Source organism: Gopherus flavomarginatus, chromosome 4 (assembly GCF_025201925.1).
Source record: "Gopherus flavomarginatus isolate rGopFla2 chromosome 4, rGopFla2.mat.asm, whole genome shotgun sequence".
In the NCBI taxonomy this organism is placed as follows: domain Eukaryota; kingdom Metazoa; phylum Chordata; order Testudines; family Testudinidae; genus Gopherus; species Gopherus flavomarginatus.
In genome coordinates this window covers 151,644,061-151,667,876 of record NC_066620.1, presented here as the reverse complement: position 1 = coordinate 151,667,876, position 23,816 = coordinate 151,644,061, and the positions used below count along the sequence as shown (strand labels likewise).

General features: G+C 42.1%; 1 protein-coding gene across 9 annotated transcripts in view; it reads right to left on the bottom strand.

The window, feature by feature from the left end:
- The window catches only part of CEP162 (centrosomal protein 162), a 92,295-nt gene that overhangs the window by 10,222 nt on the left and 58,257 nt on the right, over positions 1 to 23,816 (bottom strand). For 7 of the 9 annotated variants that reach the window (XR_007773971.1, XM_050950080.1, XM_050950082.1 and 4 more), the window contains 9 exons: positions 21,815 to 21,927; positions 18,976 to 19,081; positions 13,445 to 13,571; positions 12,972 to 13,135; positions 11,211 to 11,315; positions 6,077 to 6,304; positions 3,905 to 4,575; positions 2,986 to 3,127; positions 2,455 to 2,553 (listed from right to left, as the gene is read on the bottom strand). Coding sequence is in view for 8 of the 9 variants with exons in the window: in XM_050950080.1 (XP_050806037.1) it covers positions 2,455 to 2,553; positions 2,986 to 3,127; positions 3,905 to 4,575; positions 6,077 to 6,304; positions 11,211 to 11,315; positions 12,972 to 13,135; positions 13,445 to 13,571; positions 18,976 to 19,081; positions 21,815 to 21,927 (1,755 nt within the window). In the remaining variant the exon portion in view is untranslated. Of the gene's footprint in view, positions 1 to 2,443; positions 2,554 to 2,985; positions 3,128 to 3,904; positions 4,576 to 6,076; positions 6,305 to 11,210; positions 11,316 to 12,971; positions 13,136 to 13,444; positions 13,572 to 18,975; positions 19,082 to 21,814; positions 21,928 to 23,816 lie in introns of all 9 variants that reach the window. The other 2 variants (XM_050950084.1, XM_050950086.1) reach the window with 1 other exon arrangement.

Genomic DNA, 23,816 nt, shown 5'->3' with positions numbered 1-23,816 from the left:
ATCATGTCATTATCACCGTATTGTCTACTTTTCATCCACTTCTGTTTAACATTATTAAAACCATGATCTTCAGCCAAACGTTTGCTACATGTAGATTTAGAACTTGGTAAAAATCATTCCATAAGGAAGATGAGAAGCCTCTGTCTATCCCTCAGCTCCTTCCCCCCATCCGTATGTGCTGATGCAGTTGCCGACAGCAGTGGAAGCCTGTTTTTGCCCTCTGCTCCAGCAGAGCCTTTACAGCTAAGAGACTTCCTGTTCAACATTGTCCCCAACAGGAATGGAGGGCAAAGAGAGGCTCACAGTCCAGCAGAAGCAGCTTCTTAAGACACAAACCCATAGATAAGATGCAGGTGATTTTTAGGCCTAGGTTAACAATCTCTTAATTAGAAAAACAAAAGCAGGCATGTCAATTAAAATCTTTTCCCAAACATTTGTGGCTCCCCAATGAATTCTTTGTGGTTTCCCAAAGGAGCCATGGCTCACACTTTGGGAAGCACTGTACTAGGTGACCTAATAGAGTTTTCTGTAAAATCTCTGGGACAGATTAAAATATGACTATTAAAAATGACAAATTATAGTATCTTTAGATGGGAAGGAGTCTATTAAAAATCTATATTATCTGACTGTCCAATCAATTTCTCTTCCCACTTGGTTTGTTGTTTTTTAACTAACAGTCTGTTAAAACATTAATTGCATCTGAATTGTCACAGTGAAGTAATTTTCACACACATTCTTATCATGATTTCACAGAATCAAATACTAGAGACCAAAGTGAAATGGACAAGCATTATGTAAGTTAAACTTTCTGTGGCATGTTCTGCTTTCTTGCTCAATAAATACCTGGCTTGTCCCAACCAATTAAAATTCACAGTTTTACTTGAGATAAAGAGCAATTATTAAACTTAAATTCTAACCAACTTAATTTACCAAGTGGATGTGGAATCAGCCATCTGTTCGCTGGGCAACAAAATATGGATGGAGGAGAAAGTGCTGGAAGAATGGACCCTTGGAATCATAATCAAGTTATCAAAGAAAGGTGATCTAAACAATTGTTCAAATTGGAGGGGAGTAACACTTCTATCGGCCACAGGAAAAGTATTAGCAGCAGTCCTCCTGACAGAATGAAAAGAAAGATGGATACCATCCTACATGAACAACAATCTGGATTTAGACAAGGGAGATCGTGCACACATGCTATTTTCACCCTGAGACAGATTACTGAGATCACAACTGAATTCCAAGGCAGTCTTGCCATCAATTCTGTGGATTTTCAAAAGGCATTCGATAATGTAAACAGAGAAACAATGTGGAAAATTGTGGAACAATATGGAATTCCAACAAAAAATTAATTAACATTATGAAGGCATTCTACGCCAATTCAAAATGCTGCATTAAAATAGAAACTGGATTGAGTAAGCTATTCAGCATCAAGGCAGGTACATCCTGTCTCCTTTTTTATTTATGCTAGTCATTGACTATGGATTAAAACAATGCGACAGTGATACATATGACCTAAACAATTAAAGGCTATGATCTAGACTTTGCTGACAACATCGCTCTCATCAACAAAGATGCCAACGGACTACAAAAATGCACAAATCAAGTAAACAAAGTGATGGAGAAGATGGGTTTGAGATACAATGCAAAGAAATGTAATGTCATGTTAATGGGGACTATACGGACAGAGATCAAAATTGAAGAGGAGAAACTGGAGAAGGTGGACAATTTTACATATCTTGGACATACCATCAGCCAAGATGGTACTAGTTCCAAGGAAATAAGAAGAATCATCGGGAAGGCAAACGCTGCATTTGGAAGACTTAAAAACATCTGGCAACTCAAAACATCTCCCTCAAGACAAAACTGAACTTGTATAAAGCAATTGTTATTCCCATCGCAACATATAGCAGGGAGACATGGCAACTTACCAAGAAAGATATGCAAAAGCTGGATACATTTAATCACAAATGTCTGAGAAGAATATTGGGAATAACATATAGATATAGGAAGATGAAAGAAGTAGTCAGAAAAATTACTGGACAAGGCACTCTCTCACAAATAATCTGCAAAAGAAGACTTCAGTAGCTGGGGCACGTGCTGAGAATGGAAAAAGAACGCTTACCAAATACCGGCCTTGAATGGAAGCCAGAAAACGGAAGAAGAAAGAGAGGAAGACCATGAACGACATCAATCACCTCAATATGAAATGGGAAGATTTGGAGAGAAGGGCAGTTGACAGGCAAGGATGACAAATGTGGGTAGCCCAATGTGCAGCAAAGCACGGGATGGACTAAGGTCTAAGGTGAGGAAAGTGGTCACAAGCTTGGATTTTTGCAGGCTGTTTTCATTTTATATTATTGGAACTTTTTAAAAAATAAAACAAAGATTTCTTGCTTTATAATCAGATAGCTCAAAGTTGAAAAAAAAAATCACAACAAACCTTTCATTTACCTCTTTTTGCAAGATTTCCTCTCGCGTTTGTGAAACTGCAAGGGCCTCCTGCTCTCTGTGCAGCTTATTAACTTGTTCTTGTAGATGTTTTATTAAGATCTAAGGAAATATTTTAAATATTCCTCATTAACACTGACAGATTTTAAAACCTTCAAAGTAATACATAAAATCAATTCTTGAATCTTAGAATTAAAATATATGAAAGCATTTCTTGAATCTTAATATTAATAGTAATTGTATTGTACCTTTTACTAGACAAAAGCCAATATTGAAGCAATTAATTGGTCATGTACTGGATTTGAATTTAAAATATTTCCATCATATCTTTATGCCTTGTATATTCTCTCTACCTTTTTATAATGTAATATACATATATTATTTGTTGAGAAAGTCCCATTTCTGAAAGAATATGACCTATTTTAAAAATATTCAATTTCTACATCACTACAGATTTTGCTCATTTTCTGTTCAAGTCATAGTTAATAACTCTTAACATTCATTAGGACCATAGGTGTATAACTGTTATTTTACTTCTTGTCTTGAAATTTTGCTATTTAGTTCAGCTACTTTAGAAGCAGAATGTTCCACTGCATGCTGACAAAGAATTTTCTCTACTTCTCTCTGATGGGATGCTCTTAGAGCTGCAATGTATTCTGCTGTATCTTCTTTTGTCCTGTAAAAGAAAGCTATGCATATAGCTGTTCCCCAAAATTGTACCAACAAAATTATATATGCTTATACATTTAACATAATTAAATTATAGGCCCCCATAACTTTAAAACTGCGCACACTTCATTTCTTCAAAGTTACAAAAATTGTATATGCAAATACCATGTGTGTGCAATTACTCCAACTGTACCCACAATATTGGTAACTGTATATGAAATTATGCATGTGTCTAATTTTGAAGATTTGGGCCATAAATATTCTATTACACTATTAAATGAAAAGACAAAGGCATCCAAGCTGCAACAATTTATATTAAATAACATTGTTCTTACTCAAAGCCATGATAAATTCTAGATTTATTAAAATACACTCATCTGGACCTGCCTGAGGGCTTAATAGCAGTGATATACTACATAGAAGACCTAAGCCCTCTTCTCAGCATATTGTTCCTAAATGAGGGTAAGGACTCGTGGAAGTGATTGCCTCATATTCTCGTCCACTCAAAAGCATCAATTTTATCCAGTCATCTATGACCAGAGAGATGCCAGTTAGTGCCAATTTAGGTGGCAATTTTTGTGACACGTATACACTTGACTATGAATGTGTGTACTGAAACCACCAACTAAGTTAGACAGTAGCATGAGAAGGTAGCAGCTTTTAGGTCACCACTAATGTGAGCTAGATTCATACATGTGATCTATTTGTCAAAAGGCACTGTATCATTACTGATCTCTCGACAAGACTCCAATTTTTTAATAAATGCATGAGACAACTGTTTTACCTTCGTATGTTACTTTCAGAATGAGCCAGTGCTGCTTGAGACTTCACTCTCTGCTGGCTCATTTCTAGAGACAGTCGTTCTAGCTCATCTTTTAACCTGGCATTTTCTTGCAGAACTTCTGAAATATGGGAATCGGCAAAGTTATGTGGCTGGTATATTTTCTCATCAAGAGTGTCTGGGAAAGGTTCACTGGTGCTGGCATTCCTTTTGCTTGATGCTAAAATATCCTTTTTCAAAATTTCTGTTGACTTCTCCTTACTGTCAGTTTTGTCACTTGAGTTATGATTTGACAACATCGTCCTCCTCTCTTTTTGAAGTCTCTCCACAGTTTTTGTTAGGTCCTGTATCTCTCTGCTTTTGGTGATTAATTCTTGATTTAGTCTTACCAGCCTGGCTTTAGCATGAGCTTGTTCCACTTGGTATTCTATTGTTTGTACGTCTTCATCACTTCTTTCACATTTTTTGAGTTCTAACTGGGAGTTTTGATTTTTAAGATTTTCAATTTCTGTTTGAAGATTTTTTACTGTGATCTGATGGTCCTTCTTTAGACTATGAAGTTCTTGCTCAATTGCCGTAAAACTGGCTTTGCTGTCATGCAGTTTTTGTGGTTCATTCATCAATTTATAGGCAAGGAGTTCTTCAAGCTCTACAAGTCTTTGCTCATACTGAAGCTGGAAAAAAAGAGCAATTTACAGAATTGCACATCTATTACTCCCTCCTTTTTGTATAAATTAAGAGATTAAGCACCTCAAGTAAATTTTAACACATTATATACAACAAAACCAGTAATATTTACAATACTATGAATTAGGTAGTTCAGAAAGCAGCCTCATGAATGTAATTACTCATTAAGACTACCCGCAACAAAAAGCACAGTATATCAGCAAACTAAGGAACTATTCTTAGTAAGGATAGATGGGCACCTTAAACAGTTAGAATAAATAATTAAAGCCAATTATTGGGAAAATGAGTGTTTCCCATTGTATTATTGTGGTGGATTATTCTATTCAGCTATCAGTCTGAACAGACGAATTAACATTCCATTCTCAGTTTAACATTAAGAGCACGTTGGCTCATTAAGAAATTCAGAGCATTTCATATTTTTGTTAAACAAAGCATTTCAACGGTTGCAAAGAGGAAATTAGCATCATGGACCAGAATGTACAAATAGAACAAAACAGATGGTCCCTGCCATCTGGGTGTGTATGGGGAAATCAAAATAATTAAACCACGGTCTCTTTTGGGCTTTGTCAGGACATTCTGTTCCAGAGGTACTAGTAGATAGATACACAAGGAAGCTTCCTCTCAATTGTATGGAGAAGGCAAACCTGAGCAATGTATTTTCTTCTCCTGGTGTCATGAGCAGAAGACTGGTAATTCCTCATTCAAGTGAGCGCCAGGGTTTACTCAAAAGGGGTCTATCTCCAACTGATTCAGTCTTTCCAAGATCATGTTCTCCTTCCCTTCTACGTAAGCAGCGAACAAAACTGGTCTTGTGGGACAAAGCCCACTGCCATACCGGCAAGACTTCCAAACACAGGATTTCATATCTGGTGCCAAGATCCTGGCAAAATTATGTGTTTTCCTGGGCAATGGCAACCTAGCACCTACTTGTCATGCTGCAGATCAGAGCCCAGGATAATTTCTGCAGGAATTCTTCCATGAACCCCCAACATAACAATTCTGTGTCCTGGACATCCATGAAGAAAAAGGTGGGGGGCACAGGTTCTGGCTCAACATGCAGAAGAGACTGCAATTTGTAATTGGACTATACTGCTGCAGCCTGCACACTTATTTTGCTTGTGCGTGCAGCTCAGTATGTGTGCACCTCCTCTCTGTATCCCGTAGGACCAAGTAAGTCCCCTTCCTCTATTTATGAAAGCTTTTTAAAGATGACCCAAGCAATCTCTCCTGCAAGTTTAATTTCTCCTCTGTCAGTTTCAAAATGCTTTTACATGACTATATTTAAATGCCCAAAGCTTTGAAATTTCTTCCCCCCCAAATCTTTTTCAATATTCTTCTCCCCAAATGTTATCTTACCTTCAATTTGCAATGCTACTACCTTAGAGACAGATACCATTACATTCAGTAAAACCTCTCTTCACTACTTGTGGAATAAGCTGCTACTCAACATGCATAAGGGCCTGATGCTGATAGCCTTAAGTCAATTACCTTTATTTTTTGAAACTGTTGTTCCATAGCACGTAGACTTTTTTTAGCTTCATCATCTTTACCCTCAAGTTCCATTTCTAACTTTTTAATTCTTCTTTCCAGGAAATCAATTGTATTGGATTTAGCCGAAATGTCACCACCTCCCTCAGATGCTGCAGCAGCAGCATATATCAAAGCAGGCAAAGAATTTGGATGCCTTCTTTTTAGAATTGTTTCCATTTCTTTAATCTGTCAAAAAACAACAACTTATTAAATAGAGATTTGATTAAAAAAATTGTGGTTCTCACTATCAATAAGAACGTAAGAATGGCCATAGTAGAACAGACCCATGGTCTATCTTGCCCGAGCATCTTCCAATAATGGCCAGTGCCAGATGCTTCAGAGGGAATTAACAGAAAGATACAATTACTTTCTCCACATCACTCATGATTTTATAAACCTCTATCATATTCCGTTTTTGTCATCTCTCTTCTAAACTGAACAGTAACAGTCTTCTTAATTTCTCTTTGTATGGAGGCTGTTCCATACCATTTTTGTTGCCCTTCTCTACACTTTTTCCAGTTCTAATGTATCTTTTTTGATGAGGTGTTCAAAACTGCAAGCAGTATTTGACTAGTGGGCGTATCCTGGATTTCTATATTATATTTTTTCTGTCTTTTTATCTATCCCTTTTCTAATGGTTTCTAAGAGGAGGTTTCTCACCTGTGACTGGAGGTTCTTTGAAATGTGTGGTTCCTATCTGAGTTCCACTGAGGATTATATGCATATGCCATGTGTCTGGAGATTTTGAAAGTAGTAGTGTCTGTTGGTCTACATGTGCACGCTTGCTGCATGTCATGGATTCATGTGAGGCAAGTAAGGGCGGGACGGACCAGTCGCGCCCGCAGTTCCTTCTCCACCACAAGTCATATAGATCCACAGTAAACGGGAAGGAGGGTGGAACTGCAATACAGATAGGGACCATATATCTTGAAGCAACTCCAATTACAGGTAAATAGCCTCCTCCTGTTCTTCTTTGAATGATGATACCTATTGTATTCCACTGAGGGTGATTAACAAGCAGTACCTATAGTTAGGAGAAGGGGTGAGGAAGATGATGGAACTGTGCAATATTGGATTTGACTTCCAACTTTTAAAGGATGTCTTTTTGTATCTAACTGCCTCTTTTACTCTGTTTAGCCATGGTGGCATTTTTTGGTCCTCTTACTATTTTTTTAAATTTGAGGTATACATTTAGTCTGAGCCTCTGTTATGGTGTTTTTAAAAAGTTTCCATGCTGCTTGCAGGCATTTCAATCTTGTGACTGTTACTTTTAATTTCCATTTAACTAGCTTCCTCATTTTTGTGTAGTTTTCCTTTTTGAAGTTAAATGTTACTGTGGTGGGTTTCTTTGGTATTCTCCATCTTACAAGGATGTTAAATTTAATTACAATATGGTTGCTATTATCGTGTAGTTCAGCTAGATTCACCTCTTGGACCAGATCAGGTGTGCCACTTCGGACTAAAACAAGAATTTCCTCTCCCTTTGGGGATTCCAGGACTATTGGCTCCAGGAAACCCATGAGTTTGAACTTCTATTGTAATAAGACTCTGCCCTCAACTCCTCCTTGGGTGTTTACTAACATGAATATATAGACCGCTAGAGACAGTGAAACTTCCCTACCTCCCTCAGAGTCTGACAAAAATGAATAGTCCTTCTGTAAAGAAGAAACTGCCAGCTGGTGTGCTGGGACTGCCCTCAAACTGTGCTTTAGATGGAAGTGTTGATTACTTGGTTCCAGTGTAGGAGCAGTGGTTGGTACTTGGGGTTAAGCTCCTTCACTAAGGCTAACAGAGAGGTGTCTGGTACCAAAGAGACCAGTAGGTCTTTTGACATCACACAGGACTTTGGTATGGAATACACTGGTACTGAAGACAGATGAGTAGATAACATTGGTACCAGGAAAGACAATGGTACTAGGGTTGTTGGTGGTGAGAAGTTGGGACAGTAGACCCATTTTGAGTCTTGAGCTATTCTGTCTCAGGCTTGAGAAAATTTATGGCTTGACCTAGAACTCGTCCACCTGTGGGCTCTTTCCTCCCTTGGTCCCCTGAAATTTTACCAAGCAAGGACGATGGATCTTTAGTAGGAACTTCAGGTCCACATGTGGAGCATTTTTAGATGAGTGCTCAGACGTCTGTGCCCCAGACAACCCAGGATCTGAAGCGGGATCCAATATCCTCCCCAAAAGGAACATTTTCCAACAGGACTCCCTAGCTTTCTGGGTTCTCCTAGAAACTGATTTACAGAAGGCACATCTCTCTCCTTCTAATGTGCTCCTCACTCAAACACAACAAGTATTTAGTATGTAAGCAACTGAATCATTAAGAGAAAGTCTGGCCTCACAAAAATGGCAATTTTTAAAGCCAGGAGATTCATGTTCAGTCACAGGGTATTGTCATCACTAAAAAGTTTACTTGGGTCATCAGCACCTGGGTTTGAGCACCTAAGTTAGCCCAGTCTGGCTGTGAACAGCCACGCTAAAGCCATATCTGAATTACCGTATCCTCACTAGTGCCTCACTCACTCAGGTAAGTTGCTATGATTTCTGGACACATATTCCATAGTTCTTTGTGCTTTAGTAAACTGAGCTACTCTCCAGTTCTCTCTCAGTGAATTGTGGGAGAACTCGACTATCCTCTGGGCACAAAGGGGGGATTCTGAGAAGGCACTAGAGGAGTATCAGAACTTGAGTGGTCTAGCTGGTGTCCTCACTACAAAGTGGGCAGGTTCCCAGACCAAGTGAAAGCAGCACCCAAGCTCTAGCCCAATGGTTCTCAACCAGGGGTACATGTACCACTGGGAGCACACAAAGGTCTTCCAGGGGGTACATCAACTCATCTTGACATTTCCTAGTTTACAACAGGCTACATAAAAAGCACTAGCGAAGTCTGAAGCACCTGGCATTGGCCACTGCCGGAAGACAGGATACTGGACTAGATGAACCACTGGTCACATCCAGTATGGCCGTTCTTAAGTCAGTACAAACTAAAATTTCATACAGACAATGACTTGTTTATACTGCTCTATACACTACACAATAAAATGCAAGTACAATATTTATATTCCAATTGACTTATTTTAAAATTATATGGTAAAAATGAGAATAGGCCATTTTTCAGTAATAGTGTGTTGTGATACAAAATCAGACATAAAAATACAAAAGCAAGCAATTAGTTTTTAAGTTAAGTGAAACGTGGGGTATGCAAGATAAATCAGACTTCTGAAAGAGATACAGTAGTCTAAAAAGTTTGAGAGTCACTTCTGGCCTATTCCCTCTACCTAGGCCAGACAAATTGGGTTTAAAGCACCACCAAATGCAGGTAAATGTATTGTGTGGACAGAAAGGGATAACACCTAAGTAAGAACCTAAAGGCATGTCTGCATTAGTGAGCTTACAGCAGCACAGCTGTACCAATGCAGCTGTGCCACTGTAAGATCACTCGTGTAGCTGCTCTATGCAGGCAGGAGAGAGCTCTCCTGTCGACATAATAAAACCACCTCCACGAGCAGTTGTAGCTATGTTGGTGGGAGTGCTTCTCGCACTGACATAGTACTGTCCATACTAGCGCTTCTGTCAGTGTAACTTATGTCACTCGAGGGGAGGGAGAAGTATTTTTTCATGCCCCTGAATGACATAAGTTATACCAACAAAAGTGGTAGTATAAACATGGCCTAAGTTAACTCTGCAGTGAAAAGATAGTCTTGGTACCTGGATAAGCCATTAGTTCTGAGGCAAAACAAACAACCAAGTTTCCTTCTAAAGGGAAGAAACAAAACACTATGCAAATCTCTAACATTAACTATTAAGTATCTAACTATCTATAGCTAACTATTTACATAAGAAGAGGTCACATGAACATTGCAAATTCCAAATTGTAGCCAGAGAAGGAATTGCCAAAGTTGGGCTCTGCCCTACTCTTTATGCCTTCGGTTGGTGGCGTGAGAACACAGGGTACAAACAGTGGTCCCCAGCAGACACTGCGGGGCACTGTTTCCTTGTACACCATCAGTGGAATATATATAGAGAAGCATTTGAAGGAAAACATTTCACAGGGTTATTTATGTGAAGGCATTACCACCAGTATCCTTTCAACCCTTAACATTTATATCTAGAGAAAAATGCTACAGGATAAATTTTAATTAAAAAAATGTAATTATATTTTGTGATCAACAGTCAGACATTGATCATCATATAAAAAAGCAGTTTCCTGGATTTTGAATTTAAAATCTCTTATTTCTTATTTTATTACCATTCATTTAAAAATATGAAGGTGGCAATTTGCTGGGGGAAGATTTGCAAAGAGGACACAAGGGCTTTTATTGGAATGTTTAAAAAGTTACAGAGGTACATGCACATGCAGGCACGCACCACCACCCCAGCCCAACACAAGAACACGGATTTGTTTTAGATTTTGAAATATTCAGCTGCACTGTGGGTTTAATAGTTTGATTTAAACAATCTTTTCCTAAGATGCCTTTTGATTTAAATGGGTTATTCTTACATTCAGATTATTTTAGATAGAGAAGGACTACTTCAATGCACCCTCCATTTGCTTTTTGATGCTTTAAAATTTCAGGGCCATATAAAACAAAATATTCATGGCTTTCTGGGCTCTTTTTCCTTTTCTCTTCCATCCTATTCACCAGCTAATACTTGACTCTACTGTGATCTCAATGTTAGTCATATGATATCCAAATCACTCTCTGAACAACAGACTAATGTCATTACTACTTCACTGTGGGCCCCAGAACATTCATCCTGGATGTGAGGGGAAGGAAATATTCAAACAAAATCTTTACACATGGAAATAAGAATTCAGAAGTGTACTGATAAAGTTAGTGGCTGCTTGAAATACTATCACTTTTAGGGTTTGTCCCAGCATGAGAACACTTTCTCATAAATGAATTAATATTTGTAATGACAAGATAAAACAGTTCCATAAGGACAAAAAATGTTTACTTTATCATGGGACTTTTCCAATACCGCATAGTTTAATCTTGTTATTTCTGCCAAGGTCTCTCAACAGCAATTAGCATTATTGCATTTTTCACAAGCTATGAAACACTGAGAAAAGTAATGTTATTACATACTTGTCGCTCAAGATCTTGAATTTTTTTTGCATCTGCTGCTCTGTCCTTTAAACGTTTCTTCTGTTGCACAGACTGATTCCCAGCTTCAGTTCTGAGATTATCAACCTATCCAACATATTCAGTGGTACATTACAAAAAGTATATGCAACAGGTTCACTTCATTAGCACAGTTTAAAAGATTTGTAATGATGTCAAATTAACTATAATGAAAGAGTTCCATATTTAAACAGGACTAGTGCAGAAGTTTATCCTAGTTATCAGTATGTTTTTTCTGATAGAAGTCTAGGGGCTATATTCTTATGCTGGACTATGGCCTCTTTGGGCCAGATAGGGGTAATGGAACTGTAACCAAGCTGCAGAGATCTAGTAGAGAATTCCCTTATAAAGGGACCTCCCTGCGAGCAAATCTTTGCCAGGTCCATGCCGAGCCTCTGCCCCTCACTCTCTTGACATGTGGGGGGTGGGTGGGTGGAAAGGGGACGTGATATGGTAGAGCTAAGCTATGATGTTTTCCACTGATGTATGATCAGTTAAGGGCACAATTCACAACTCTGCATTCAGTGATGCAATTTAGAGATGCCCAGCAGCAGCTCTAAATTATGTCTAAGATGGGCTGGCCCTGAGGTTCAGGGAGCCAGAACCAGTTCCCTGACGCATCCCTTTTTCCCCATTACCAAGCAAAGCTCTGTCACAGGAGAAAATTTGGCCATCAAGGTTCAAGTCTAATATCTGGAGCTCTCACCAAATATTAATATTGCAATGCATTGCTAGAGAGATATTGGACCGTTAAATGAAAACACATTCCCATTATCTACTGCATCAATGGTGGGTGTTATTTTAAAAACATGGGTAATAATAACGCTTCATTGTAAAGTTTAACCTTTGATATACAAAATTGTTCACCCGAATGAGAGAGCAGTCTGTTTCCCAAACATTTGAAAATGAGCCTACTTTGAGGAAAACAAAACCAATCATGACAGTTCCTCCCCACCCACCATGTGTTGTTAAAGGCCAACATATATCTTAATTTACATACTTGCAACCTCCTTCCCCACTTTGGGATGTTTATAATACAATACTTCCTCTGTTTTCTACATGCATTCGTGAGCTGGGAAAGAGTATCACTGGCATCTGAATCAGAATCCATTGACATAAATGGGGCAGTTCACACTCACAGGAATTGTTTCAGGCTCTCTGCATTGGTTTAACTTGTTTCATGTTTTGAAAGGTTTTCTTTCCACCATTACAACTAGAGACTTACTTTTCTTTCAAGAAAATAAAGCTTCCTCTAACTCTAGAGAATGATTCAGAAGCCTATGTCCCCTATAGCTATTTCCTTTACCCTCTGAGGCATGCATGCCATGCACTTTGGGGTAATACTACTTTAACCACTACACAGTATGGTATGTTTTCTAAATGTTAGTGTAATAATGTAACTGCTAGCTGGCGGTCTTAGTCAATAGATTTGCATGGCCTAAAGAACTGTCAATTTAGAATTATTTCCAGAAATGCCACTGAAGTGCCAAATGCAAATAAAAATAGCTTTAAGTGCTCACACATCTAAATCCTCCATTTCACACATAATAAATGTACATTCTGCATATCAGGCCCTCAGTATTTAAGTACAAGATTTTGATGTATTCCATTACTGCACTTAGAATATGATAAATAACATATACTGAAGAACCAAGTTACATTCTATATTCATACTATTTCTATAAATACTAATTCACAAAATAAACCTTGAACTGTTGTGATCACCTGTAGTTTCAATTTCTCAATTTCTTCTTTTGCATCTTTAAGACGAACTGCATCTCTATCCAAAAGCTCCTGATTTTCTGCATACCACTGCAGTCTCTTTTTCAAAAGACTGATTTCCTCTTTGTATGATTCTTCTATAATCTTTATCTCATAAGATTTTTCACCTAGAAGGCAAAAATACTTGATTCAATATACTCCTCTTAGTAATTGGCAACAAAGCTATCAGTCTGATATTGCATCATTCTTAGATACATTTCAGCACTTTGCCATTACTTTTTCTTTACTAAAATTTAAAGGTGCGACTCAAAAGTTTTCAAATACAAGAGCATTTCAAAAGCCTTTACGTCACATTTATTTAAGCCCTTTTGTATTACAAATAATTAAGTTTTAGACATTTATTTAATGAAACACAGGTAAGGAGCAATTATCCAATTATTAATTGGAATGAGAGCCTCCACAAATGAGTACTTTACCTGACGTAGAAACAATTTGGGCTCTTGCCAAATCTCTCTCTCTCCTCATTTGTCCCAAATCTACTTCAAGAGCTTGTTTGTCTTGCTTAAGCCGTTTTATCTCTTCCAGCAATTTGGCTTCTTCCTTCTTAATTTTCACAGAAAACATGTAAAGAAAAATAAACCAACAGAATGTATGTTTTATACCAAAAAAAAAAGTAACAGGTGTTTTTCCATTATAAGATGAATCACAGCTGTTGCACTGGTCCCTTAGCAGCCGATGTGATTGTCTACGTTGGATAGCATCCTTTCTACGATAAGTGCAGGAAGACTATATGAAGCTAGTCACACAATACAGGCTGAATCTGAGGTCTCTTATAACATAACAGGCTCTTATTAAATCAGTCTTAGAAGCCAAATATTTCAGATTCAGTTTGTAAGTAGACCACAGTTAAAGAAAAAACTCTTTCAGTCTAGGCACAATGGAAAAATTTGAGTTTACATATATCAAGAACATAAACCTATTCCCAAACTTTAGTCTAGTTCATTTGTATCAGTGAGCACTAACCTTTAGCCTTACTCTGGCTATGCCTTGTTGGAGACCCTTCAAACCAACGATTTGCTTCTAGGTCTCCTGCTTTCCTAAGTCCAAAGGGAAACGAATGAGAAGGAAGGTTTCTCAGAAATCCAGACTCCTCCTTGTGAGATCTAGGCATACGTGCTGTCTGAATGTGGTTCTTTCCACAACCTACTGGTTTTCTTTCAAGATGCCAGGTCTTTCCCTTTGAGTGAGATGTGGCCTCACACACTGACCACCCGACAGAGACTTGTTCCTTCCCTTGCTTTGAGAAAGTGAAAATGTTCCTGCCTCAGCTTCTCCATATTTAAAATGGGAGATCTGCCCTCATTCCAGTATACTGTCAATTACACGAATTGCATGGGGGACATGGATTTTATTCAGATAATGGAGAGTTTGGATAATTGAGAGAGCAGGAGTGGCAATGCTGGGAGCTCTCTGCAGCTCTGCTGTCATGGCCTTGCTCACTCCCTCTCATGACAGCAGGGCTGCAGGTGGCTCCCTGCGCTGCTGCTTCTGCCTTCTTGATTATTGCAGGCACAAGAGGACAAAGGTGTGGGGACATTGTGGTCCTGGCAGAGCACAGTAGAGAACCCCAGCTGGGACTAGGCTCTGCCCTGTCAGGACCACAGCTGTCCTGCGGCTGTGTAGGGAGCCTTCTGCAGCTCTGCTGTCATGGCCCCACTCCCTTGACAGCAGGACTGCGCAAGGCTTCCTGCGCTGCTGCAGGAGTTATTTAGCAGCAGGATGGCCTCCCTTCTCGCCAGAGGTCTCTGCTCTACTGGTGGACAAGAAAGGGATAAAGCAAAGGTTCAAACAATAGGATTTTGAAAAATCCAGAGAATATCCTGTATCTGTAAATTTATTTTCTCAGAGATGACATCTTTGGCTGTTTATCACAAGAGCAAAAACTCTTCCCTTGCAGAATACAGAAATAGTTCAAAAATCTGAACTGGCAAAGGCACCCTTAAGGATCTGTCCACCAGCTATTATCTAGAACCCAACTGAAAAATACTCCTTAAACACTACACTAAACTTGCCTGAGACTAGCATGTGTTCTTTATCGGTGTTTCAACTAAATGTGCACCTGTAAATGTCTGCATACCACCTTGCTGGCTGCCATCATTCTCACATAACATTTCAGAATAACCACTGAAGCCCCCACAGAGATGACAGTGGCTAAAGGAATTTTTGGAGGCTAGTTTTGTGGGTTCAATTGATTATTCATTCATGCTATTGTCAAGTACTAAAAAAGATGGTTACTAACCTTTGTAACTGTTGGTCTTCGAGATGTGTTGCTCATATCCATTCCAGTTAGGTGTGTGCGCGCCGCGTGCATGTTCGTTGGAGACTTTTTACACTAGCAACACTCGGTGGGTCGGCAGGTCGCCCCCTGGAGTGGCGTCGCTATGGCGCCTGATATATACCCCTGCCGGCCCATCCGCACCTCAGTTCCTTCTTGCCGGCTACTCCGACAGTGGGGAAGGAGGGTGGGTGTGAAATGGATATGAGCAACACATCTCGAAGAACGGTTACTCACCTTTGTAACTGTTGTCTTTTCTTCTTCGAGTGCTTGCTCATATCCATTCCAGTTAGGTGATTCCCAAGCCTTACCTAGGTGGTGGGGTCGGAGCGAGACGTTGCGGAAAGTAAGACCGCTGAGCCGAAGGTGGCATCGTCTCTAGACTGTCGGACCAATGCGTAGTGCGATGCAAAGGTATGGATGGAAGACCAGGTAGCCGCGCGGCAGATGTCCTGTATGGGAACATGGGCCAAGAATGCGGCAGATGAAGCCTGAGCCCGAGTAGAGTGGGCAGTGAGATGGACCGCTTGAGCATGAGCCAAGTCATAGCAAGCCCGAATACACAATGTAACTCAAGATACAATACATTGGGAGGAGATTGCCATGCCCTTCATACGTTCCGCCACCACCACGAATAGTTGAGGTGAGCGCCGGAAGGGCTTGGTCCTCTCGATGTAGAAGGCGAGGGCCCTCCGGACAGCCAAAGTATGGAGCTGTTGCTCTCGTCGCGATGAATGCGGCTTTGGACAAAAGACTGGCAGAAAGATGTCCTGGTTAATGTGAAAGGCGGAGACGACCTTAGGGAGGACTGCCGGATGCAGTCGCAGCTTTACCTTGTCCTTATGGAACACAGTATATGGAGGATCCGCAGTCAATGCACGAAGCTCTGAGACTCGTCTAGCCGAGGTGACAGCGACTAGGAAGGCTGTTTTCCAGGACAGGTACAGCAGCGAGCATGTGGCCAAAGGCTCAAAAGGGAGCCCCATGAGCCTGGTTAAGACAAGGTTCAGATCCCCAGGTAGGGGTAGGGCGTTTGACCTGTGGGTATAGCCGCTCCAATCCTTTGAGGAATCTGGAAACTATAGGGTGGGAAAAAATGGAACTGCCAGCTTCCCCTGGACCAGAGGCGACCGTTCTGGCTGCAGAGTCGGCGGCATCTAATGAGGCTTGTAGTGAGGTTCTCGCGACCCTCTTTCCTTCCTCTAGGAGAGCTGTAAACTCCTGACGGGAGTCCTGGGGAACCAACTCAGTAAACTTGCCGACAGCCTCCCAGGTGTTGTAGCTGTAGCGGCTTAAGAGGGCCTGTTGGTTTGCCACATGGAGCTGAAGGCCTCCAGCAGAGTATATTTTCCGGCCCAACAAATCCATGTGCCTGGCCTCCCTAGATTTTGGCGCGGGGGCTTGTTGGCCATGGCGCTCCCGTTCGTTGACTGATTGTACCACCAACGAGCAGGGGGTGGAGTGCACGTAGAGGTACTCATACCCCTTAGAAGGCACCATGTATTTTCGTTCTACTCCCCTGGCTGTGGGTGGGATGGAAGCCGGGGACTGCCAGATGGTGTCCGCTCTGGCTTGAATCGATCTGATGAAGGGGAGGGCCACCATGGTTGGTGCTTCCGCCGATAATATACTAACCACTGGGTCCTCCACCTCTGGAACTTCCTCTACGGGAAGATTGATATTCTGGGCAATACGCCGCAGAAGATCCTGGCGTGCTCGGAGATCAATTGGCTGGGGCCCCGATGATGATGTGCCCACTACCGCCTCATCCGGGGAAGAGGAGGATGACAACCCTGGGATGAGTGGGTCCTGGACTGATGCCTCATCTTGGTGGACCTCCGTCTCCGGAACATCATGCTGCTCAGGTGCATGTGTAGAGTCTTCCTCCGTACCAGCAGGGGGAGGCCTGCTGACTGTGGCCTCTGATGCACGATGCTCCGAGTGGCCGGAGCGTGCTGGGCCCATTGGTTCGCCTTGGGCTTGGTGATAGGCCCAAGGTGTCCAAAAAGACCACTGAGGTGGTCCATGGTCCGGGTGGGCCTGCGCATCTGAACCCCCGTAGGAGGCGATGTCCGCATGAGAGGAGGCAGACAGGTGACGCAACGGCCACGGAGGAGCTGAAGTTGATTGGGCCAGGTCTCTGCGCTGTACCGGTGAATGGTACCGGGAACTGTGGCGGTATCGGGACTGGAACCTGCTACCAGCGCGGTGCCGGGAGGTCGACCGGTGCATTATATCGTCGTGCCGGGATCGGCTGCAAGAAGTACGTCGGTGCCGGGATGTGGACCGGTGCCGAGAGTACCACGACGGCGACTGGGATCTCCAGCGGTGCCGCGAGTACGACTAGTACCGTGAAGAATGGTACCGGGACTGCGAGCGGCGCCGGGATCGGGAACGATGTTGAGGCCGAGAGTGATCGCGGGATCTAGATCGGGACCGAAGGTGTTCAGTGGTGCCTGGTGAAGGTGGTCGCACCATGGTGGGCTTGCCCATCGACTGAATTACCCGCACCGGCAGTGCCGGGGATTGGGGCAGTTTGGGCTCTGTTAGAGCGATGAGGTCCCGTGCCGCGGAGAAGGTCTCCGGCGTGGAGGGCACTAAGAGCTCAACCACAGCGCGCGCTGGGGAGCTGGTAGGTACTGGACTCAACGGCTCCTGTGAAACCGGAATCAGTGGTGCGGAGACAAGTGGTGCCGCGGCAGTTGACGGTGCCGGGCGGTCCATCTTGGAGATACACTCCGACTGCGGTGTAGCTGTAGGTGCCACAGGAGCCTTGTGCTTCTTGCTCCTCGGGGAGAGGGAGCAGTGCCGGCCAGAGGGTTGGGCTGGTGAAGGGTGGTGACGAGGAGCCTTTATCGGTGCCGAGGCACTTGTTCCCGGTGCCGGAGTCGGTGCTGAGGATGGAGGAGTTAAAGCTGCCTCCATCAAAAGTTGTTTCAGGCGAATGTCCCGCTCTCTCTTTGGCCGGGACTTGAATGCCTTGCAGATTCGGCACTTGTCCGCAAGGTGGGATTCACGTAGGCACTTTAAACAGGAGTCGTGCGGGTCTCCTTTGGGCATCGGCCGATGACAGGCCACGCAAGGCTTGAAGCCCGGTGAACCGGGCATGGGCCCTGGTACCGGGGGAGGAGAAGGGACGAGCCCCTGATTCTCTTTAACTATATACACAACTATAAGAACTATTAACTTAATACTAACTAGAACTACAAAAAAGAACTATATACATGATACTATACAAACGAGCGAATCGCTAGGGAGGTGGAGATCAGCTAAGCTGCGCTCCACTGTTCCAACGACCGACACGGGCGGTAAGAAGGAATTGAGGTGCGCATGGGCCGGCAGGGGTATATATCAGGCGCCATAGTGGCGCCACTCCAGAGGGCGACCTGCTGACCCACCGAGTGTTGCTAGGGTAAAAAGTCTCCGACGAACGTGCACGCGGCGTGCACACACCTAACTGGAATGGATATGAGCAAGCACTCGAAGAAGAACAAGACAAATTTTTAATAAATACTATAAAATGGTACATCATTTTAGTATACGGAAATATACTATAAAATTTCCAATTTTACTTTACACAGTAAGTCTATGGTATCAATGGATATATTTATTTGATGTGAAGAGATTAATATTTAAACAGGCATATACTTCTGGAACACAAAATCCACTTACCTGTGCTACTCGAAGTTCTGAAATCAGTTCGGTGAAACTCTGGTTTCTTGTTGATTTAGAATCCTGCTCTAAATGTGACAGGAAGTTATTTTTATCCATCTGTTCTCTAATGTAATAAAAACAAAAGAGAGAACATTATGCAGTTTGGTGATTTTATGTAACTTTCTGCTTCATTAACACATTCAGTGGTTTCCATATGAATGGATCATCTCTATAAATTCTGGAAAATATTTTTTTTAAATCATTAAAAAAGGAATAAGCACTGAAATAAATACTATAGGTAAAACACAAAGCCCAATATTACTCCTGGGATATCAGACACCAATCCATCCATCTTCATAAATGCTAACTTGATGATTGTGATGCTGTGTATAAGAAAGATGACCATTTTTATCATTGCTACTACCATTGTTATACAATTGCAACAAATCCCACACAAAGTATGCCATGTCAGATGTCAGTGGAAAAGTTAAGATTTGTTAACTGTCATGTATCATACCTTTGTATCTGAATTTATGAAGATTGGCTATGTACTTATGTCTTACATATGTGTTGTATTCCTGGGTGACACTCCCTAGAAAGAATTTACATTAGGGCTAGACAGCTGTGTGTTGATGGCCTATCAAGGACACTCCACTCTCAGAATGGACCATTGAAGAAACTCATCCTGTCTAGATAGCTCTTCCTGAGGATGCCTCAGACGGCAAGGAGTCAATGACCACACCCCAGTGCTCCCGTAAAACATGTAATGGCATGTGATATGCTCATATGACCCTGGGCTCCATCTTGGGCCAGTAACTTTCCACACACAGGTGCTGTGGGCTTTGTTTGGGACTTCCATGCACATGGCAAAAGAAATAAAAGACCTTTGACACATCGCCATGTTGCCTCTTTCCTGCTCTAATTCTCTGGACTGTGGATTTACAACTAAAATGAGCCTTTTAAACTATGGACTGAGGACCTTCCAATCTTTTGGAAGTTGCTAGAGAGCCTTTACATACCAGCAGTCTATTCCACCACTACTACACACCTGATATAAGGACATGGCAATCATTTGTATGTGTATGATTTATTAATGATTTATAACACCCTTTCTTTCTTTTATTAATAAACCTTTAGTTAGTTTACTAAGGATTGGCTGACAGCGTGATATTTGGGCAAGATCTGAGATTCATAGTGACCTGGGATATGTGTCTGATCCATTGGGAATAGGAAGAACCTCACATATGGTGAAATGGGGTTTCGATACCCTCTCACTATATTAGACTGGATTGACTGGATGGAGCCCAAGGCTGGAATGCCTAAAGGGGACTGTGTTTGGCTTCTGGTTAAACAGTGCGGTATTGCAGAAAATTCTTCTGCTACTGGCTTGGTGAAACTAATTATAGAGTAAACCACTAGTTTTGGGGGGATTGTCTGGCCTATTTCTTGCAGTCTGCCCTGAGTGTGGTATTCTCAGTGTGGCCTATTCCAGGCACCAGTCATAATGATAATTGCAAAGATTTTAAATAAAACAAAAGACGACAACAAGTCATTATATGATCAAAATCAGTAAAGGTGACATCTACTCTTTTTCTGGCACAAGCCACTATGTCTACACTGCAATAATAATAATAAAAACCACTCCACTGCAGTAGTGAGTCTTAGAGCCCGGGTCAACCTTGGGCTCGTACTAACTAAAGCCACGTAGATGTTCCCGCCTGGGTTGGAGCTCAGGTTCTGAAATCCACCCCTCCTCCCAAGTTTCAGATCTTGAGCTCCAACTGAAGCGGGAATGTCTACACAGCATTGGTAGCACTGCAGCATGAACCCAAGTCTGGAGACCTGGACTCCCAAAATTTGGTGATGTGGTTTGTTTGGGGGTTTTTTTGGCAGTGTAGATAGACCCATAAACTCCAGTAAGCCACCTTTGCTTAGGAAAACTACATGCAAGTCTAGGGATAGAATCTACTCCCCACAAACTAACCTCAGCTGTGAGCTACTATACAAAGATTTGTAAATACTGGATTTTCATGGTTGGTGACCCATTCACTACCTGTTAGACACAGATCCCAATTTTACAGAGGGGGAGATTCCCCCTATATAACCACTGCTCAGCCACTCATCCCTCAGCACAATGATTCCTTTGTATTTGGGCTTTCCGTGACCTGAACTGCTTGGAGAATTTCATCTTATGAGAATACTTATGCATAATAATAATAAACAAACATATTTTAACATGGTAAATAAAATTATACTACAAAAAGGCACGCTCTTCCCCAAGCCTTCACTTAATTCTGTGGCCCATTCTGCATATGAACAAATATTCACTCTTGAGATTTAGAATACAACCGTCTAAGCTACAAGCCCTATTTACTCCAGTAGGTCTCTAAGAGAAAAGGGAAGGCTAAAAACCAAATTTGGACTCTTCTTCCACCCCTCCCAATTGCAGTGGAATAGGAGCTCACCCGTCACCTATCAGCATCTATGACAAAACAAACCAAACAACAGGATATCCGACAGGCTTGCTAGTTCTGTTTTTATGGTTCTACTTACTGAAGACTTGTTTACACGGTGAGTTAAGTGTATGGTATGCTGGTGCAGACTAACTGGCCTGTGCGGACCCTGGCGTGCACTAAAAGTTCCCTAGTGCATGTTAATGTTGTTCTGTTTCAGAGAGTATTATGTTAATACACGGTACGGAATTTTAAGTGCACATCAGCAAGATCCACATGGGCCAGTTAGTGCACAAAATACTAGTGTAGACAAATTTATACCTCACTAGTGCAGACTAACACACAAGCCCTCAGACTAACTCTGAATTTACATGTCTTTAGGTTAGAAGTTTAAACACACTCACCTTAAGGAAGCTAACTCAGATGTTAAATGTTGATTTTCCTTAAACATCCTTTCCTCATTTTTCTTGTTTTGTATCTGGAGTTCTTTCATTTGCTTGTATAACCTTTCATTTTCCTAAGACAAAAAAGACAAACTTAACCTGCATTCATTTATTAACCTGCATTCGTTTATTAATAATAATTTTATCTGGCTCAATAGCATTTTTATTGTAATTTACATGTGTAATTTGCTTCTACCACATTCTTAATACTTAGATTTCATAAAGCAAATACTCTATTACCTTATTTGTATAACACAGACTAAGTATAAATTACAGTAATTTATAAAAATACTAGACAACAACAACAACAGTGATGATAATAATAGGTCATATAATTGTAATCACTGAATACGCACACATAGGCGAACATATTTATGTTGGATGAGACCTTGATGTTTATAACAATTTGTTTTTCGAGCACATCTGAATATCAAATACTTTTTTATACAGTATGCTCAACTAAATTTAGTACACATTTAGCTGGGATAGTATCCAGCATCCATAATGATAACACTTGTTAAAAAATAATGAGTTAATTAAATTTGTAACTGAACTCCTTCAGAGAGAATTGTATATCTCCTGCTCTGTTTTACCCACATTCTGCCATATATTTAATTTTATAGCAGTCTTGGATGATGACCCAGCACATGATGTTCATTTTAAGAACACTTTCACTACGGATTTGACAAAATGCAAAGAAGGTACCAATGTGAGATTTCTAAAGACAGCTACAGCACTCAACCCAAGGTTTATGAATCTGAAGTGCCTTCCAAAATCTGAGGGGGATAAAGTGTAGAGCAGGGGTGAGCAAACTTTTTGGTCCCAAGGCCACATCTGGGTATGGAAATTGTATGACAGGCCATGAATGTGGGCTTTGGAGTGGGACCAGAAATGAGTTCAGGGTGCAGGAGGGGGCTGTGGGCTGGGGCAAGGGGGTAGAGTGCGGGGGGTGAAGGGGAAGAGTGAGGGCTCCAGTGTGGGGCTGGGGATAAGGGATTGAGGGTGCAGGAGGGTACTCCAGGCTGGGACCGAGCGGTTGAGGTGCAGAAGGGAGTTAGGGGTGCAAGCTCCGCGTGGTGCTTACCTCAAGCAGCTCCCAGAAGCAGCAGCATGTCACCCCTCCGGCCCCTTCGCGGAGGCGCTGCCAGGCAGCTCTGCACGCTGCCCTATCTGCAGGCGCCACCCCTGCAGCTCTCACTGGCTGCAGTTCCCAGACAATGGGAGCTGCGGGGGCGGTGCTTGAGGCGGAGGCAGCGTGCAGAGCCCCTTGGCTGCCCCTATGTGTAGAAGCCAGAGGGGGGACATGCCACTGCTTCTAGGAGCTGCACAGAGCAGGGCAAGCCCCTGACCCCGCTCCCCAGCTCGAGTGGGGCAAGCCCCAGACCCCGCTTCCTGGCAGGAGCTCAAGGGCCAGATTAAAATGTCTGGAGGGTTGGATGTGGCCCCCGAGTCGCAGTTTGCCAACCCCTGGTGTAGAGCATGCTTTCAGAAGTCTTAAAAGAGCAACACTCCGAAGTGGAAACTACAGAACCTGAACCACCAAAAAAGAAAATCAACCTTCTGCTGGTGGCATCTGACTCAGATGAAAACGAACACGCATCAGTCCACACAGGTCTGGATCATTACCGAGCAGAACTCGTCAACAGCATGGACGCATGTCCTCTGAAATGGTGGTTGAAGCATGAAATAAATAATAATAATTGGAGATATACCAATCTCCTAGAACTGGAAGGGACATTGAAAGGTCATTGAGTCCAGCCCCCTGCCTTCACTAGGAGGACCAATTTGTGACACAGATCTGTAAGTGGCCCCCTCAAGGATTGAACTCACAAAAGACGGTTACTCACCGTTGTAACTGTTGTTCTTCGAGATGTGTTGCTCATATCCATTCCAGGTAGGTGTGCGCGCCGCGCGTGCACGTTTGCCGGAAACTTTTTACCCTAGCAACTCCAGTGGGCTGGCA